The 19,375-nt window shown below is 48.7% G+C and overlaps 1 protein-coding gene across 3 annotated transcripts in view; it reads right to left on the bottom strand.

Moving 5' to 3' along the window:
* The window catches only part of ATP6V1C2 (ATPase H+ transporting V1 subunit C2), a 62,503-nt gene extending 60,171 nt beyond the window's left edge, over positions 1 to 2,332 (bottom strand). For all 3 annotated transcript variants that reach the window (XM_064363846.1, XM_064363848.1, XM_064363847.1), the window contains exons 1-2: positions 2,306 to 2,332; positions 1,037 to 1,190 (exon numbers count right to left, since the gene is read on the bottom strand). In XM_064363846.1, the coding sequence (XP_064219916.1) occupies positions 1,037 to 1,165 (129 nt within the window). In that variant the 5' untranslated portion in view covers positions 1,166 to 1,190; positions 2,306 to 2,332. The remainder of the gene's footprint in view (positions 1 to 1,036; positions 1,191 to 2,305) is intronic.
* Between the last annotated feature and the right edge of the window lie 17,043 nt (positions 2,333 to 19,375).

The following is a 19,375-nucleotide window of genomic DNA, read 5'->3' as shown; positions in this document are numbered from 1 at the left end:
CCTGGGAGGCGGAGGTTGCAGCAGTGAGCTTAGATTGTGCCATTTCACTCCAGCCTGGGCAACAAAAGCAAAACTCTGTCTCAAAAAAAAAAAAAAAAAAAAAAAGAATTACACATTTCGGCCAGGCACAGTGGCTCATGCCAATAATCCCAGCACTTTGGGAGGCCAAGGCGGGTGGATCACCTGAGGTCAGGAGTTCAAGACCAGCCTGGCCAACATGGCAAAACTCTGTCTTTACTAATAATACAAAAATAATTCCACACCTGGAATTACAGGTGTGCATACCATAGCCAGGCATGGTGGTGCACACCTGTAATTCCAGCTACTCAGGAGGCTGAGACAGGAGGATTGCTTGAACCCGGGAGGCAGAGGTTGCAGTGAGCTGAGATTGTGCCACTGCACTCCAGCCTGGGTGATAAGAGCAAACTCTGTCTCCAAAAAGAAAAAGAATTGCACATCTCACTTTTCTTTAACATTGGTTTCATTTGAATTTTCCCTTCTACTCTAAGGGCCCTCAGATGCCTGGGTATGACCCAAATTCCCTTCTGCCTCCAAATCCCCTCCCTTCCTTTCCTGAAGGACCAAAGAGATCCTGGATTTCCTCCCCTGCCCCCAGGTCAAGAGTACAATCAGGGCTGAAGCCTTCCAAGCCTGCATATCTAAAGTATATGGTTGGTCTTCTGAGATGTTGCAGACAAACCAGGAGGAGCCAGAGGAATAGAGAGAACTCGAGTGTACATTTCACATGCTTCCCACTTTTTGAAGCATTACACACCGCTACCCACAACCTGGTCCCCTGTTCATTCCTTCCTGTGGCTGTACCTGCATAGGTACCACAATTAATTTTGGACTATGGCATGATGTCCCACAAAGCCCATCACCTCCCCGTCCATCCTCAAATCTCAGCTTGTCCTCAGAGTCCCTGCCTTTCCCTTATTACTTTCTCCTTGGCTTCCAGAAGTAGCAACCTCTGTCTCCCTCTCCCCTCTCCCCCTGACCAATCCATCCCTTTTTTCCTCCTCCCCCGGAATTTTACCTTGAAGTCAGGAATAGCGAATTTGGTATTATAAGACAGGTTGGACTTGGAGGTTACAGTATTCATCCTCTCCAGAGCTTGCAAATTTTCCCTATCGCCAGGGGCAGAAATTAACCAAAACTCCGACATGCTTGAGTCTTCTCTTATCCAGTGACTGCCCAGAACCAGCACAAACATATACAAACAGAAACAGGAGGAGAGATGTGTCAGATATCCCTGCCTCACCACTCCCTGCCCTCGAATTCATCCTTTCTAGGATCTCTGAGCTCCCAGGACATCCATTTGCAAAAGCAAAGTGCTTATCTCCACCTGGGAGCCCTCAGGTGTTCCTGAAACGCCAAAGCTCCTTGGCCCCTGCGGTGGTTCTGGCTGGTTTCCAGGAGCAGAGGAGGGAGAGGTTCCTATCTGTCTCCCAACCTCGGTGAACAACCCCTGTCAGGCACCATGAAACGGGAAGACGGACACCTTCTGGGGGGAGTTTTTGTCTTCTTTCCACACTGCATCATCTGGGATGCAGGTTGAGTGGGAAAAGGCGTGGGATGAGTGAGGGAGTTTCACAACCGGCTACCAGGTCGAACCCCACGTCTTAACTGGCTAACCTTGTGATTGGTATTAGCTTTAAAAACAGACTTCAGAAGCATTCTTGTGATTTTTTTTTAAGTAAGGAAAAAAAAATTAGTAGGGGGTGAGAGGAGCTACTGAAGCCTTTTTTCCACTTGGCGGGCGAGGTGCCCCCTCAGCAGAGTTGGGTCCCTTGCCCGCCTTGGCCAGTGGTTTCGCGGCCGCCTCTGCGGTCCTCTTCGGTGGATTCGATTCACGCTGCTCCTTCACAGGTGTCCACACCTGCACCTTCCCCCTCGGCCGGGTACCCCCTTCCCGCTGCCTCCCCGCCGCGTCTCCGGACGGCTGGGGGAAAGCAGGATAAACTCTGAGGAGCCAGAGACCCCTCGTGGCATCTCCTCCTTTCGGACTCTCGGTCCCACTCCAATCCGAGGGTATTTTATTCACTCCTAACCCCGCGCAGACCCAGCGCAGCTCCTTTCCGCCTTGACCGCCCACGGCCCGGGGACGAACCGGTCCCGCGCAGCTCCTGCGGAGATGCACCTGCTCCCACGCGGGGGAGCGCGGGGAGGCGCCCGCTGCCCACGTTCCCAGTGGGAAAGCGCGGGCAGGGGCGCAGCCGGACCGAAGGACGCCGGTCGCCTGGCCTGGTGCCTGTGTCCCCACCCCGCCCCCGCCTCGGGTCCCCATGCAACTGCGCGTCCTTACCGGGAGCCGGCGGGGCGCGGGCGGAGCGGTCGGGGCTGCGGGCGGCGGGTGCGGGACCAGAGCGCACGGCCAGCTCCGGAGAGGCAGCGGCTTCGCGGCCCCGCGGCCCGCCCCGCCTTTTATCCTGGGCGCTGGAGGCGGCCCCGGCCCCGCCGGACATTTGCATACGGGCCGCCCGCCTCCCGCCTCGCTCCAGCCGGGGGCCCGGGACCGGGGAGCAGGTGCGGGCGCCGGGCGGGAGGGCGCGGAGGGGCCGCACAGGGTCCCCAGTCCCCTACTCGCGCTGGCCGGGTCCCTGGGGGCTTCTGCGGCGCGTCCCACGGGGTCTCCAGCCGCACGACTGCGCTGTTGCGACTCGGATGCGTGGACCGCTGAGCCGGGAAAGGGCTCCGCACGTGGGACCACGCCGCCCTCCAGCTGCGGCCGCCGCAGCCTCGCCGGTCGCCCACTCTTGTCTCACAGCGACGGGCGCGGATCTGGGGAAATCACCTGCTCCCAGGTGTCTCCAGGCCGGTGCACGAGACAGAGCCGACCTGTGAGGAGCCACGCCAGGTTCGCAGGTGTTCAGGACACACCTGGTTAGACAGCGAAGCTTTTCCTTTCCGTGTGAGCGCGGGTATTTGCCCAGGAAACTCCCACCTCAACCTCCCCCACCTTCTGAATTGCCCTGTGAATGATGGGGTGGTGGCCGGGGGCGGTGGTTACAGCGCACCGCGTGAGGATCAGAGGTGAGTTCTTGATCGGTGCTGTATGGAATCAGAAAGGTGAACCCCCAGAAATTAACGTGTGAAAGTTAAAAACAAGACAAAACCCAAGGAAAACTGGGAGAATTCATTTTCTCTGGACTGAAAGAGGAAGCGTTGGCGTATCTTTCGATGTGGGCGATGTTTTCAGGCGTTTCTGGGAGAGAGAAAGATGTCAGGATGTTCTCCGAGGGGGCATTGAAGAAGGTGTTCTTGCTCCCTTGAAAGTGGATTCCCCCTCCTATGTAAACTAGCTGTACCTATCAGCCCATTCTTGTGAATGCATTGGGGTCTTTGGCAGAAGTATTTGACATCATCTGAGGCTTAAGTTGTCATCACATAGGGTGGGACGGGAAGCCCCAGATGCAGGACAGAAAGGTGGCTTTGAGGTCACAGTGGGGTCTACTTGGAACTCCCAGCACCTGCAGCAGGCATCATTGTTATTGGGACACTAGTGTGCATTAGTCAGTCCTTGCAACATCTTCCTGAGGGAGGATCCCTGAAACCAAGGGATGAGGAAACCCCGGTATGTTTGAGGACATTAAGTGGCTGTTCCAGGGAAGGAGTGGCCCAGTTTGACATTAAAGTGGGGTGGTCTCCAATCTTGGACTTTATCCAGGCAAGCCATTTTATCCAGCCAGGAAAAACATCCTAGAGCTGGGGGCAGAGCTCATTTGCAAACAAGGGTGGAGATGCCACAGAGTTGCGTGAATTGCCCAGTGTCACACAACTGGTTATGGCAGAGCTACGGTTGGAACTCAGGCATGATTGAGTCTTATATCCTTTCTACTGCTCCCAGCAAGCCTGCAGGACTAGGTCATCACGGTAAGAAAGAAATCACGCTTTCCATGTTAGTCCACATTTTCCCATCTGCAAGGTTCAGAGCCACGGACCTGGCTTCTTAGAGAGCAGGCAACATATTTAGAAGTGTCTGTGACTTTGCTCATGGCACCACTTTCTATAAACCTGGTTTCCTGCAAATACTTTGTTTTGTTTTGTGAAATAAGAGAGTTAGACACAAACAACTCCTGGACAGGCCCGGTACAGTGGCTCACGCCTGTCATCCCAGCACTTTAGGAGACCCAGGAGGGTGGATCACTTGAGGTCAGGAGTTTGAGACCAGCCTGGCCAACATGGTGAAAGCCTATCTCTACTAAAAATACAAAAACTAGCCAGACATGGTGTCACCCACCTGTAGTCTCAGCTACTCTGGAGGCTGAGGCGTGAGAATTGCTTGAACCCGGGAGGCAGAGGTTGCAATGAGCTGAGATTGTGCCAGTGTATTCCAGCCTGGGTGATAGAGCAAGACTCTGTCTCCAAAATAATAATAATAATAACTCCTGGACCCCATCTGATTAAGAAAATAATAAGGACCTACAGTATTCCTTGTCTTCCTTAAAATCTTCCTACTCAAAATCTAAAATTGTTCTGGCCTTTCACATCTTAAGTTTCTCATTTAATAACTGAATCTATAATGGATGATGTCTACTGCTGCAGGGGTAGCTTGACTTTTTTCAAGTAACTTTTTTTCTTTCTGCTTATAAAGGTAATTCTCTCCTTTTCTTTTCTCCAATGAGAATGGGCTTGAAATTTCCGGGGTTTTTTTTTTGTTTTGTTTTGTTTTTTGAGATGGAGTTTTGCTCTTGTTGCCCAGGCTGGAGTACAGTGGCGAGATCTTGGCTCACCGCAACCTCTGCCTCCTGGGTTCAGGTGATTCTCCTGCCTCAGCCTCCCGAGTAACTGGGATTACAGGCATGTGCCACCATGCCCAGCTAATTTTGTATTTTTAGTAGAGACAGGGTTTCTCCATGTTGGTCAGGCTGGTCTTGAACTCCTGACCTTAAGTGATCCACCACCTGCCTTGGCCTCCCAAAGTGCTGAGATTGCAGGTGTGAGCCACCGCGCCCAGCCAAAATTTTCTGCTTTTTATAAAGAATTTAGCAAACAGATAAGTATAAGGAAGAAAATAAAAATGACTTGTAATTCCATAATTAGCTACTGTTAACATTTAAATTCTTTGTTACCATTCAATGCAAATGCAGACTTCTTTGCGTGATTGAGATTATGTGTTATAAAATTTGACATTCTGCTGTTTTGTTTGTTTGTTTGTTTGTTTGAGACAGTTTTGCTATTGTTGCCTAGGCTGGAGTGCAGTGGTGAAATCTTGGCTCACCACAACCTCTGCTTCACTGGTTCTAGGGATTCTCCTGCCTCAGCCTCCCAAGTAGCTGGGATTACAGGTATGTGCTACCACACCCAGCTAATTTTTTTTGTATTTTTAGTAGAGACAGGGTTTCTCCATGTTGGTCAGGCTGGTCTCAAACTCCTGACCTCAGGTGATCTGCCCACCTCAGCCTCCCAAAGTGCTGAGATTATAGAGTGAGCCACCATACCTGGCCTGCTGTTTGCTTTTTAAAGATCAAAAAAGTTATCAAATGTATCTTATCAGTAAAGGATCATCCAGTGTCATCAGAGTTTACCACAGCTCAGAACTTGAGTAAGATTTTGAAGCCAAATAAAGATGCCTTGTTGGACAACTTCCATCTTGAAAAGGTGGTGGGGCAGAGGGGAATCTCTCCCAAGAGGTTGTTTGATTTGCATTTCCCAAAGGCAGCCACCTACAGACTTAGCAGTTTTGAGCTGACTTGTATTTTTCTCTCACAAAGATCAGCCTTTAACATAGATAAATAGGAAGAAACCAACCAGAGGTTTTGGAACCTGCTCCCTTGATATATTAGACGTATTAGAAGACTATGATTTAGCATTTCCACTGTATAAGAGAAGTATTTTTCTTTCCTATTTCAGCCTGAAGCAGCACTTAGCAACCCACTTTCTGTCCTCTCCCTATACAACCTCAAAGTCTCTGAAATCTGCTGCTAAAAGACTTTAAAGTTTAAGTACCTTAATCACTGCTTCTAAAATACTCCCCAGGTTATAAAAAAAATACAGTGCCCAGGTCATAATAAATACCATCTCTTCCTGGGAATAAAGGCTGGGGAGGAAATGCCAGGAGCCTTGAATCATCTCTAGCTGATTATGAATTTGGCTTTGCTTAGTTATTTCTGAAATGCTTCTGCAGTTGGCACCGGCCGTGCATGGAGCCAGCTGAAGTCTGTGCAACACTGAACAGTCCCGTCAGGTTTGGGAACCAGAAGGACGAGGCTGGCTTCGTTGCTCTGTTGTCCTCTGGGTACTCCCAGCTGACATATTTTGGACTTCTTCATTACCTCACAGCCATCCGAAGATGATGCTCTTTCCAAATCAGCCCAGATATCCTTGAATCTCCATTGGCTCACGTGGGTGGTTCTGGGTCTTGCTGAGAAGAACCCTGGGGAGTTTTTCTACAGGGACAGATCTATAGTGCAGAAATGTAAGTGGAATTGGCCCTTGCAAGTTAATACGGTGCTGTAGAAACAGATTAGGCTTTGAAATCAGATGGTCGGAAAAGCTGCTTACACTTGCTGCGTTTCAGGTTTCCCATCGGAAAAAAAGGAGCGAGAGTATGCCCGCTTTTTAGTCTTGTTATGAGAATGAGAGAGAACGGCATTTCTGGCAACTGCAGAGAACAATATTTTCGGTCAGAGCAACTGAATAAGCACTCCCCTCACTTCTCACTTTCCTGCTTTCTTAGGTTTCTTTGGGGTTTTACACATTAAGTGTGGTACATTGTAATAATCTCTCGAAATCATCTACCATCCTTCTTCAAGGCCCAAAATCCTCTGATCTGTATTTTGTCTTTTAGCCAAAAAACCTTTGTGATTTTAGGATGGCCATTGTTAAGACTGTCACTGTTTTGGTGAGAGAAATTCAGGCCAGGGAATTCTCATGATTTATTTGTCATAGTGTACACAGACGAGCAGACAGCTCCTCTGCTCACTTCCTCATGTAACAAGTTTTTTTCCCGCCCCCTCACAATATTTGCCAGGCACTGTAGGGCATGCAAAAATAAATCAGCATTTTCAGACTAGTACTAAAGCAAAGCGATTCTGGTAAACAGAATATTGAGCAGTTCCAACTCACTAAGGTCTCAGCACAAAACACTCAGCCGGATGTGATACGTGCACACACACGAGGTGTAGACATCCCAGAAAGACCGTGATCCTCATTTCACAGATGATGAAGCAGGCTCAAGCAGATTAAGCGAGCTGATCAAAGCACACTTAGTGGTAGAACCGGGGCTTGAATGTCATTCTTCTACCACCAAATATCTCTTGCATTACAAGCTTTAAACCACCCCTCTACTTCCCCATCCAGAGACCTAGTTCCTAGCACTCAGCCTGTGGTTGCATTCTTCTGTTGGCTTGTTTGTTTGTTTGTTTTTGAGACTGAGTTTCACTCTGTCGCCCAGGCTGGAGTGCAATGGTGCGATCTCAGCTCACTGCAACCTCTGCCTCCAGAGTTCAAGCGATTCTCCTGCTTCAGCCTCCTGAATAGCTGGGATTACAGGCACCTGCCACCACACCCAGCTAATTTTTGTATTTTTAGTAGAGATGGGTTTCACCATATTATGTTAGCCAGGCTGGTCTTGAACTCCTTACCTCAGGTGATCCGCCCACCTCAGCCTCCCAAAGTGCTGGGATTACAGGTGTGAGCCACCATGCTTAGTTTACACAAGTCTCTTAACTTCAGTGAACTTTTTGGTGGGCTATAAACTGTGGTTAATAATAGTACCTGTCTCATAAGGTTTTCCTGGGAATTAAATGATGTGGCAGAGTGAACACTGCATATTAAGCAATTGGCAAAGTCGCGCTATTAGCATTTGCTACTTTAAAAAGCTCCATTCATCTCTGCTGCTTTTCCTTCTTTTAGTTCTCGCTTGCAAGTTCCTTTTTCTCCTCATAGGATTCTTTGGGAAGGTATGGATCCTGCCCTAATGTAAATATGTGGCACACTTGCCACTCTGACATTCAGTCACTTTCAACCTATCTTTGATGAGTTAGCCTACGTGGTAGGTTATCTGCACTTGGAGGTTTGACAGGAGAGGTCCCTGGCCTCAAGAGTCCTGAGCCAGAGAAAGGGTTTGGCTGGTGCTTAGGGAAGAGTCTTTGAGCTACAGCCAAGAACCCTCTGCAGGAGGTGTTTTTTTGTTTTTGTTGTTTTTTGGTTTTTTTGAGGCGGAGTCTCACTCTGTCACCCAGGCTGGAGTGCAGTGGCACAATCTCGGCTCACTGCAACCTCCATCTCCTAGGTTCAAGTGATTCTCCTGTCTCAGCCTCCTGAGTAGCTGGGACTACAGGTGCACACCACCACACTCGGCTAATTTTTGTATTTTTAGTAGAGACAGGGTTTCACCATGTTGGCCAGGTTGCTCTTGAACTCCTGACCTTGTGGTCCGCCTGCCTCAGCCTCCCAAAGTGCTGGGATTATAAGTATGAGCCACTGTGCCCAGCTTTTGCAGGAGTTTTGAGCTCTGGCTTTGGTGTCAAAAAAATGTGACCTCAAGTCTCAGTTCTGACATTTACCAGCTGTGCCCTTTCCAAGTTATGCAATCTTTCAGTACGCCAGTTTCCGCATGTATAAAATGGGGACTTCAAGTTCAAGTGAGAGAATTGTGATGAAAATGGGATGAGCCAGGCACAGTGGCTCACACCTGTAATCCCAGGACTTTGGGTGGATCACAAGGTCAGGAGTTCGAGACCAGTCTGAACAACATGGTAAAAATACAAAACAAAACAAAAAATAGCCGGGTGTGGTGGCATGCACTTGTAATCCCAGCTACACAGGAGGCTGAGGCAGGACAATTGCTTGAACCCAGGAGGCGGAGGTTATGGTGAGCCGAGATTGAGCCACTGCACTTCAGCCTGGGTGACAGAGCGAGACCTTGCCCCCACCAAAAAAGAAAATGGAATGAGATAATGCAAACAAAATGTCTGAACGTGACTGAGCCTGGAGTGCCCCCAGTAAGCACTTCAATCATTTCCCTAGTAAGTGTTCCCATCCTTTCATTTCAGTTACAGGGTTCAGGAAGGCAGGAGCCACATCTACTCTGTTCACTGCCAAGTTCATAGTGCTGAGTAGACAATATATTTTGCATCACTGCACTTCAAGCAAGGATGCTGGAGGATATCTGGAGAATCAGAGGAAGCTGGGTGTGAATGTTTTTGCTCTTGGATCTATCTCTTTTAGAAATATTAAATGATTTAAAAGGGACATGAAAATATAACACTGTATATTTAAGTATAGAGTATCTATGTTATGGATGAGTGACATCTGTAGTTATTCAGTTATGTTTATTAGATTGAAAATTGGAAACATATATGTCCAACAAAAGAGGATTGAACAAATTAGTAATTTTATAATCATACTGTCATTAAAAACATGTTAGAGGAATATTAAATGACTTAAATGATCATATAATCCCAGCATTTTGGGAGACTGAGGTGGAAAGATTTTGAGACCAGCCTGATCAATATAGCAAAACCCCACCTCTATTTAAAAATTAACCAATTAATTTTTTTTAAATGATCATTAACTTTTTTTTTTAAAGATGGGGTTTCACCATGATGGCCAGGCTGGTCTTGAACTCCTGACCTCAGGTGATCCACCCCCCTCAGCCTCCCAAAGTGCTAGGATTACAGGCGTAAGCCACCACACCCAGCCTCATTAACTTTTTTTCCCCTATTTTTAGAGACGAGGTCTCACTATGTTGCCCAGGCTGGAGTGCTGTGGCTATTCACAGGCACAATTCCACTAATGATCAACATGGGAATTTTGACCTGCTGTTTCCGAACTGGGCTGGTTCACCTCTCCTTAGGCAACTTGGTGGTCCCCCACTCCTAAGAGGTCACCATATTGATGCCAAACTTAGTGCAGACACCCTATCGGCATAGCGCACTACAGCCCAGAACTCCTGGGCTCAAGCAATCCTCCCACCTCAGCCTCCTGAGTAGCTGGGACTACAGGCACATGCCACCATTCCCCGTTTTTTTTTTTTTTTTTTTTGAGAAGAAGTCTTGCTTCATCACCCAGGCTGGAGTGCAGTGGCACCATCTCGACTTACTGCAACCTCCACTTCCTGGGTTCAAGTGATTCTCCTGTCTCAGCCTCCCAAGTAGCTGGGATTACAGATGCCTGCCACCATGCCTGGCTAATTTTTGTATTTTTAGTGGAGACAGGGTTTCTCTATGTTGGCCAGGCTAGACTTGAACTCCTGACCTCAGGTGATCCATCCACCTCATCCTTCTAAAGTGCTAGGATTATAGGCATGAGCCACCACGCCGGGCCTGATTGTTAAATTGTAAGCAGAAAATTCAAAATCAAGATTCCAATTCTCAGGCAGGGCCAAGGAGGAGCCAAGACGAGAGGATCACCTGAGGCCAGGAGCTCGAGACCAGCCTGGCCAACATGGTGAAACCCCGTTTCTACTGAAAATACAAAAAATTAGTCGGGCATGGTGACAGGCGCCTGTAATCCCAGCTACTAGGGAGGCTGAGGCAGGAAAATTGCTTGAACCCTGGAGGTGGAGTTTGCAATGAACTGAGATCACGTCATTGCACTCCGGCCTGGGTGACAAGAATGAAACTCCATCTTAGAAAAAAAAAAATCCAATTCTCTGTAATCCTAGTGTTTTGGGAGGCCAAGGTGGGAGGATCACTTGAGTTCATGAGTTGAAGACCAGCCTCAGTAACATAGTGAGACCCCCATCTCTACAAAAGATAAAAATTAACCAGGTGCAGTGGCTTGCACCTGTAGTCCTCGCTACTCAGAAGGCTGAGTATCACTTGAGCCCAGGAGTTTGAGGCTGCAGTGAGCTGTGATTGTACCACTGTACTCTAGGCTGGGTGAGAAAGCAAACCCCCCACCCGGCCCCGCTCAAAAATAAAAATAAAGGCCGGGCACAGTGGCTCACACCTGTAATCCCAGTACTTTGGGAGGCTGAGGTGGGTTGATCATGAGGTCAGAAGTTCAAGACCAGCTTGGTTAAGATGGTGAAACCCATAATTACTAAAAAATACAAATTAGCTGGGTATGGTGGCAGGTGCCTCTAATCCCAGCTACTCAGGAGGCTGAAGCAGGACAATTGCTTGAACCCAAGGGGCAGAGGTTATAGTGAGCCGAGATCACGCTACTGTACTCCAGCCTGGAAGACAGAGACTTCGTCTTAAAAAACAAAAATAAGAAAACCAAACCAAATATGGAAAAGGAGAAAACTAGAATAAATCCTGTGCTACTGGACTGAAACTGGAGGTACCAATCTAAACTCCTAGATTTTAAGATGCATGGATGGAGGGGGAGAGAGAGAGAGAAATAAACCATTTACCAGCTCTGTTTGCTGTGAGACCTCAGAAGCAACGATTTACCAGCCGCACTGAATACACCAGAGTCCAGATCTTAGTCGCTAACACCACTGTCCACTAAAAAGAACCAGGGCACGTTGGAGAAATGGGTGGCTTCCAGGCTGGATTAGGGGATGTTTAACAGATAAGTCAATTTACTCTCAAATATTTTATACATATAATTATGTCGTTATATAAGATATAGTATATATTGTAAGTGTATATTAGGTGATATAGAGAACTATGTAATATATATATATTACATGCCAATATAATGGCCCTACCATATACTGGTATCTGTCTATGGAAGTTCCTTGTGCCAGTCTTACAACTTTTGGGTAAGACTGAAATTAATGAGGCTGGGTACAGTGGCTCACACCTGTAATTTCAGCACTTCAGGAGGATGAAGCGGGCAGATCACTTGAGGCCAAAAGTTTGAGACTGGCCTGGGAAATATGGCAAGAACTCATCTCTACAAAAAATACAAAAAATTAGCTGGGCATGGTGGTGCATGCCTGTAGTCCCAGTTACTCAGGAGGCTGAGGTGGGAGAATCGCTAGAACCTAGGAGGTTGAAGTTACAGTGAGCTGAGATCATGTCACTGCACTCCAGCCTGGGCAACAGAGTCAGACTCTGTTTCAAAAAAAAAAAAAAAAGAGAGAGAGAGAAGAAAAAAAAAAGAAACTATGTTAAAATAAAAAGTTAACCAGGCCAGACATGGTGGCTCATGCCTGTAATCCCAGCACTTCGGGAGGCCAAAGCAGGCAGATCATCTGAGGTCAGGAGTTCGAGACCAGCCTGGCCAACATGGTGAAACCCTGTCTCTACTAAAAATACAAAAATTAGCCAGGCATGGTGGTGGGCACCTGTAATCCCAGCTACTCGGGAGACTGAGGCAGAGGAATCACTTGAACCTGGGAGGTGGAGGTTGCAGTGAGCCAAGATCGCTCCACTGTACTCCAGCCTGGGCAACAGTGTGAGACTCCATCTCAAAATAAAACCAAAAACCAAAAAACAAAAAAACGTTATCCACGAACAACAGGAAAATGCCTTTGGCAGGCTTCTATTAGTAGAAGTAGGAAGGGTGGTCCTGTTCCCACCCCCAGCTCCCAGCCTGGCCCACTCTGCCTAGCGGACAGTTCAGGAAGCCACAGGCTTCGAGGCCACCCTACCCTGCACCCCCTGGTCTCCATGCAGCTCAGCACGCCCCTTTTTCCTCCCTCTTCCTGTCGCTTCTCCACCCGCTGCCCTACATCTGTGCTCTCTGGAATTCATGTCCCTTATCAGCAAAACCTCTAGCTCCCAACTTCTTTCTTTTTTTTTTTTTTTTTGAGATGGAGTTTTTGCTCTTGTTACCCAGGCTGGAGTGCAATGGTGCGATCTCGGCTCACCGCAACCTCCGCCTCCTGGGTTCAAGCAATTCTCCTGCCTCAGCCTCCCGAGTAGCTGGGACTACAGGCGTGCGCCACCATGGCCAGCTAATTTTTGTATTTTTTAGTAGAGACGGGGTTTCACCTTGTTGACTGAGATGGTCTCGATCGCTTGACCTCGTGATCCACCCGCCTCGGCCTCCCAAAGTGCTGGGATTATAGGCGTGAGCCACCACGCCCGGCCCCCACAACTTCTTTCAATTTCCCCATCCTGCGCCCTCCTCTGAGGACACTGTTTTACTCAGAACCCTCTTAGAGGTGGCTCTTTCCTGTCCCCACACCTACCAGCACTGGGGCAATTCTCTCCTCCATCTTGCCATGTCAGACCCTTCTCCTGCACTCTGCCCCCTCATCCCCACCCCAGATTCCAATTCCGGCATAGACCAGCACTGGCCAATAGAACCCTCTGTGATAATGGGAATTTTGTTTGTTTTTTGTTTTGTTTTGTTTTGTTTGAGACTGCGTCTCGCTCTGTTGCCAGGCTGGAGTGCAGTGGCGAGATCTCAGCTCACTGCAACCTCCACCTCCTGAGTTCAAGTGATTCTCCTGCCTCAGCCTCCCAAGTAGCTGGGACTACAGGTGCACACCACCAAGCCCAGCTAATTTTTGTATTTTTAGTAGAGATGGGGTTTCACCCTGCTGGCCAGGATGGTCTCAAACTCCTGACCTCAGATGATCTGTCTGCTTCGGCCTCCCAAAGTGCTGGGATTACAGGCATGAGCCACCATGCCCGGTTGATGGGATTTTTTTTTTTTTTTTAATAGAGATGGAATCTCGCTATGTTGCCCAGGCTGGAGTGCGGTGGCTATTCACAGGCACAATCCCACTACTGATCAGCACGGGAGTTTTGACCTGCTCTGTTTCCGACCTGGGCTGGTTCACCCCTCCTTAGGCAACCTGGTGATCCCCCACTCCCGGGAGGTCACCATATTGATGCTGAACTTAGTGCAGACACCTGATCGGCATAGCGCACTACAGCCCAGAACTCCTGGGCTCAAGAGATCTTCCAGCCTCAGCCTCCCGAATAGCTGGGACTACAGGCACACGCCACCAGATGGGAATGTTTTATAACAGCATCGCCCAATACAGAAGCCATTGGCCACATGGCACCTGAAGGAGGCTGGAGAAACTAAGGAACAGTCTTGCATTTCATTTCATTTTCATTACTTGATTTTTTAATTCATTAATTAGATAATTTTATTTATTTATTTTTTTCTGGAGACAGAGACTCACTGTGTGCCCCAGGCTGGAGTGCAGTGGTGTGATCTCACTGCAATCTCCGCATCCCAGGCTCCAGCCCTCCCACATCAGCCTCCCAAGCAGCTGGGACTATAGGCACACACCACCACACCTGGCTTATTTTTGTATTTTTTTGTAGTGATGGGGTCTTGCCACATTGCCTAGACTGGTCTCAAATTCCTGAGCTCAAGCGATCCTCCTGCCTTGGCCTCCCAAAGTGTTGAGGTGACAGGCTTGAGCCACCACACCCAGCCAATTAGTTTATTTTTTGAGATAAGCTCTCACTCTGTTGTCCAGGCTGGCATGCAGCAGTGCAATCATGGCTCACTGCAGCCTTGCCCTCCTGGGCTCAAGTGGTCTCCCACCTGAGGCCTCTCTTGAGTAGGTGGTACCACAGGGGCATGCCACCATGCTCAGCCTTAATATTTTCATTAATTTAAATGTAAATTGACCACACGGCTGGTGCTACTGTAATGTGGACATACTGCCCCCTACCCTTCTTTTTATAGTGACCTGCAGACCCCCAAGCTCCTCTCTCTCACTCTAATCCCTTTCTCCCCATCACTCTTCCCATCCTTACTTAAGGTTTTGTTTTTGTTTTTGAGGCAGGGTCTTGCTCTGTCACCCAGGATGGAGTGCAGTGGCAGGATCATGGCTCACTGCTGAAGCCTTGACCTTCTGGCCTCAAATGATCCTCCTCCCATCTCAGCCTCCTGAGTAGCTAGGACCACAGGTGCATACCACGACATGTGGCTAACCTGCTTATGTCTTCTTTTTTTCATGGAGGGGGGTCTCACTGTGTTGCCTAGGCTGGTTTTGAATTTCTGCAGTCAAGCAATCCCTCTGCCTTGGCCTCCCAAAGTGCTGGGATTACAGGCATGAGCCACTGCATCCAGCCTACTTATAACTTTTATTTTAAGTTCAGGAGTACATGGCCGGTCATGGTGGCTCACACCTACAATCCTAATGCTTTGGGAGGCCAAGGCGGACAGATCGCTTGAGTTAATGAGTTCGAGACCAGTCTCTGGGCAACATAGTGAGACCACATCTCAAAAAATAAAATAAAATAATTAAAAAACTTTTTTAATTTAAAAAAAAAATCAAGTCAAGCATGACCTGCCCTTGAAACCATTCTTGATCCTCATTTGGGCTTCCGCCCCTGGCATCTCCCATTCCTCTACCACAGCTTCAGTGCCTGATCCCGAGGTGTGGATTCCTCATCTGTCTGATCTTGTGCTGTGAGCTACTAGAAGGCACCCGCACTCAGATCTGTATTAATGCCCAGCACCGTGCCTGGCATAAAGTAGCTTGTCAGCAAATGTTTGTTTAATACATGCATTCTTCTGTTTCATTTTCTTTTTTTATTTTTATTTTTTCTAATACGTGCATTCTTATAATTATTTTGATAAATAATTTTTGATTCTTTAGTAAATATATCAAATGTTTAATTATTTGGAAAATATATATTGCTCATTACCATAAATAATATGCGCTTAATTTGCCCATAGCTGACAAACACTGCAGAAACTTAAAATTCAGAGAACACACACTGTGATTCATAACTTTAGAGGTCAGTAATGTCTGATTCTCGGAAGACTATTTGTCCTGCTTTTCTTGTTTTTGAGATAGAGTCTTGCTCTGTTGCTCAGGCTGGTGTGTAGTGGCACTATCTCAGCTCACTGCAACCTCCACCTCCTGGGTTCAAGCGATTCTCCTGCCTCAGCCTCCCGAGTAGCTGGGATTACAGGCACCCGCCATCTTGCCCAGCTAATTTTTGTATTTATAGTAGAGACGGGGTTTCATCATGTTGCCCAGGCTTGTCTCGAACTCCTGACCTCAAGTGATCCATCCACCTCAGCCTCCCAAAGTGCTGGGATTACAGGTGTGAGCTACCACACCGGCCCCCATCATTTTCTTAAAGAGGTTTTCAAGATCTCATTTAGAACTGCTGGTATCACCTATGAACGTTTACGCTGACATGAGTGACCTCCTTCTCTCTCCCCCGATATTTATTTGGTAGGAGTGGCACACTGATAGATGGATGGAATACAATGGCAGGAACTAACAGCATCTTTTCTTTTCAGCACACATCCTTTTTAAAGGTGTATCCGCTTGGGAAATGGGCGCTATGAAAATAGGGAATTTTGAGCTGGGTGCGGTGGTTCATGCCTGTAATCCTAGCGCTTTGGGAGGCTGAGGTGGATGGATCACCTGAGGTCAGGAGTTCAAGACCAGCCTGGCTATCATGGTGAAATCCCATCTTTAAAAAAAAAGAAAACCGCTGGGCGCGGTGGCTCACGCCTATAATCCCAGCACTTTGGGAGGCCAAGGCGGGTGGATCATGAGGTCAAGAGATCAAGACCATCCTGGTCAACAAGGTGAAACCCCGTCCCTACTAAAAATACAAAAATTAGCTGGGCATGGTGGCGCGCGCCTGTAGTCCCAGCTACTCAGGAGGCTGAGGCAGGAGAATTGCCTGAACCCAGGATGCGGAGGTTGCGGTGAGCTGAGATCGCACCATTGCACTCCAGCCTGGGTAACAAGAGCGAAACTCCGTCTCAAAAAAAAAGAAAAAAAAAAAGAAAACAGGGAATTTTGTATTCAAATGTTGTGAAGGAATAATAGTTCTCAACCACACAAAAGCCATGGAATAACAGCACTGGTGGTTTTCTTTCTTCCTTTCTTTTCTTTTCTTTTTTTTTTTTTTTTGAGGAGTCTCGCTCTGTCACCTAGGCTGGAGTGCAGTGGTGCGATCTCAGCTTACTGCAATGTCTGTGCCCCATGTTCAAGTGATTCTCCTGCCTCAGCCTCCCAAAGTGCTGGGATTACAGGCGTGAGCCGCCATGCCCGGCCATAGCACTGGTTTTCTCCAGGTCTCGTTTGGTGGAAGCCTGCTGAGTCTATTGGCAGAGTGAAGCCATTGCAACATAGGCCAACATACACGATAGGTCTTTTGAGATGTCACCAGAAACAGGGGTGCACTCACTTGGGGAGTCAAAGGCATCTGTGGGTCTGGGTTGGGTGCAAGCCTGAGCCTGGTGTGCATTGTCGAAGTTGCCCAAGAGTGTGGAGTTTGATGAGGGACCCGCATGTTGTAGACCATCCCTAGGCACCCCTTCTTCCCAGGCACCCCTGCTTCCTCCCAGTTTGCCTGTGTCCTTCCTGGATCCTAAAGCCCTGAGGCTCCCCGGAGCCATCTTCTGGAGTAAAGAGACCCTGTGGCATCATCCACCTGCCTCCACCCCCTGCCATGGCCCTCACCCGAGGACACTGTGGGGAACTACAGATCTCTGCCCTCCAGGCTGCTGCTGCCAGACCCTGATGCCGCCACACTTGTGTAGAAGCCCCTGCTCCCCAGGGCTCCTGCCATCCTGCCGAACACCCTCTGACCCTCTAGGAAGGGACCAGAGAAAGTCATGTGTGCCTGCAATGATGGGTTCAAGGGAGACGATCAGATCCACTAGGGAAGCATCTGTGTCTGCCTGGCTCCCCAAACGGTGGAGCTAATAAATGCTAACTATATCCTGAATGAACAAATGAACGATGGATGAATGAATGTTAACATCTGGCCACACTCCTTGTGCAGTGAATACTCAGGCATCTAGCTTTGGAGCAGTATTATGCCCCAGCCCAAGAACGGTGGCTTCAGTGCCCCGTGGAAGACACTGGATGGCCGCCTCTGTGACCTTCACCTCCTCCACTCCAAGAGCCTTCCCTTTTCTCGCCTTTCAGCTGCCCACTCCTGTGCCACACCCTGTACCTTGTCATCACCTGAAACTGCTCCGCCCCTGAAATCTTGAATACCAGTATCCCACTCCCTGACCCCACCTCCGTCCCCCACACCTGCCTCCCACCACACCTTCCCCTTAACTCACACACTGCCTCTGCTCCCTCCTAGCCCATCACCTCCTCCTGGTCCTGCTTCTCTTCCAGCCGAGCCTGAACCTGGGCTGCCTGAACTTCCCTCTCATCAGCACCTTTCCTTCTCTGTGCCCCACTTTGTTTCAGCAGAACCCCAGCCTGGCTTAGCCTTTTTTTCTTTTTTGAGACAGAGTCTCCCTCTGTCACCCAGGCTGGAGCACAGGGCTCAAGGGATTCTCCCACCTCAGCCTTCTGAGTACCTAGAATTATAGGCACCATGCCTGGCGAATTTTTTTATTTTTTGTAGAGATGGGGTCTCACTATGTTGCCTAAGCTGGTCTCGAACGGATGGCCTCAAATCATGCTGTCACCTCAGCCTCCTAGTGATGGGATAACCGGTGTGAGCCACTGTGCCTGGCTGCATGTTTTGCTATATCACAATATCACCCTCTCCCAGGGCTGCCTCTTTCTTCTTCGCTCAGGGGATGCAGCGTCTGCGGTTCAAGGCCATTACCACCTCCTGTTTGGACACAGACTCCTCCCTGGCTCCCCATCAGCTATCTCCTCATTTTCTTTTATCTTCAGACTCATTATACTGACCCCTCCCCTTGGCTGGCGAACACGCACCATTGCCTTCTGTCCTAACGCCATCCTCCTTGGTCCCTGATCCCCAGCAGCTGTCATCAACCTCTCTCCTTCCCTGCATCTTAGCTCCTTGGAAGGGAGCCCCCGTCGCAGTCGTCAGCACCTGCCTGCACACGCCTGCACTTCCCCGACAGGGGAGGACCTGCCTGCACGCTCATCAGGCTCATGGCTGGGGAGAACCAGGAGAACGCAACAGACGAGGTCACTGACCTCCTGAAGCCTACGTTCCAGTGCAGAAGGCATGAAACAGGCAAGCAGATCGCTAGCTAAAAATGAGAAGTGCTCATATTCTTTTACACTCCTATGAAGAAGAAAAAAGAGGCAACGAGACTGAGCAGGCAGGACATGGGGTCTCACACCTGTAATCCCAGCACTTGGGGAGGCCAAGGTGGGGAGGGGTGAGACATCATTTGAGACCAGTCTGGGCAACAGAACGAGTCTCCATCTCAAAAAAAAAAAAAAAAAAAAAGAGAGAGAGAGTGAATGCACTTCGGTGAGGGTTCTTTCTCAAGCAACGACAGTGCCTGAAAGTTTATTTATTTATTTATTTTTGAGACAGAATTTTACTCTGGTCACCCAGGCTGGAGTGCAGTGGTGCGATTTCAGCTCACTGCAACCTCCACCTCCCAAGTCAAGCAATTTTCCTGCCTCAGCCTCCCGAGAAGCTGAGATTACAGGCACTCGCTCCCACACCCGGCTAATTTTTGTATTTTTAGTAGAGACGGGGTTTCACCATGTTGGTCAGGCTGGTCTTGAACTCCTGACCTCAGGTGATCCACCCACCTCAGCCTCCAAAGTGCTGGTATTACAGGCGTAAGCCACCACACCCGGTATAGTGCCTGAAAGTTTAGAATGATCCAGATATGTGAGGAGTGG

The sequence above is a fragment of the Aotus nancymaae genome, unplaced genomic scaffold (assembly GCF_030222135.1).
Source record: "Aotus nancymaae isolate 86718 unplaced genomic scaffold, 86718_ANA_hifiasm-v0.15.2.pri h1tg000057l, whole genome shotgun sequence".
Taxonomy (NCBI): Eukaryota; Metazoa; Chordata; class Mammalia; order Primates; family Aotidae; genus Aotus; species Aotus nancymaae.
Note: the sequence above shows the minus strand (reverse complement) of the source record. Positions and strands in the feature narration are given on the sequence as shown.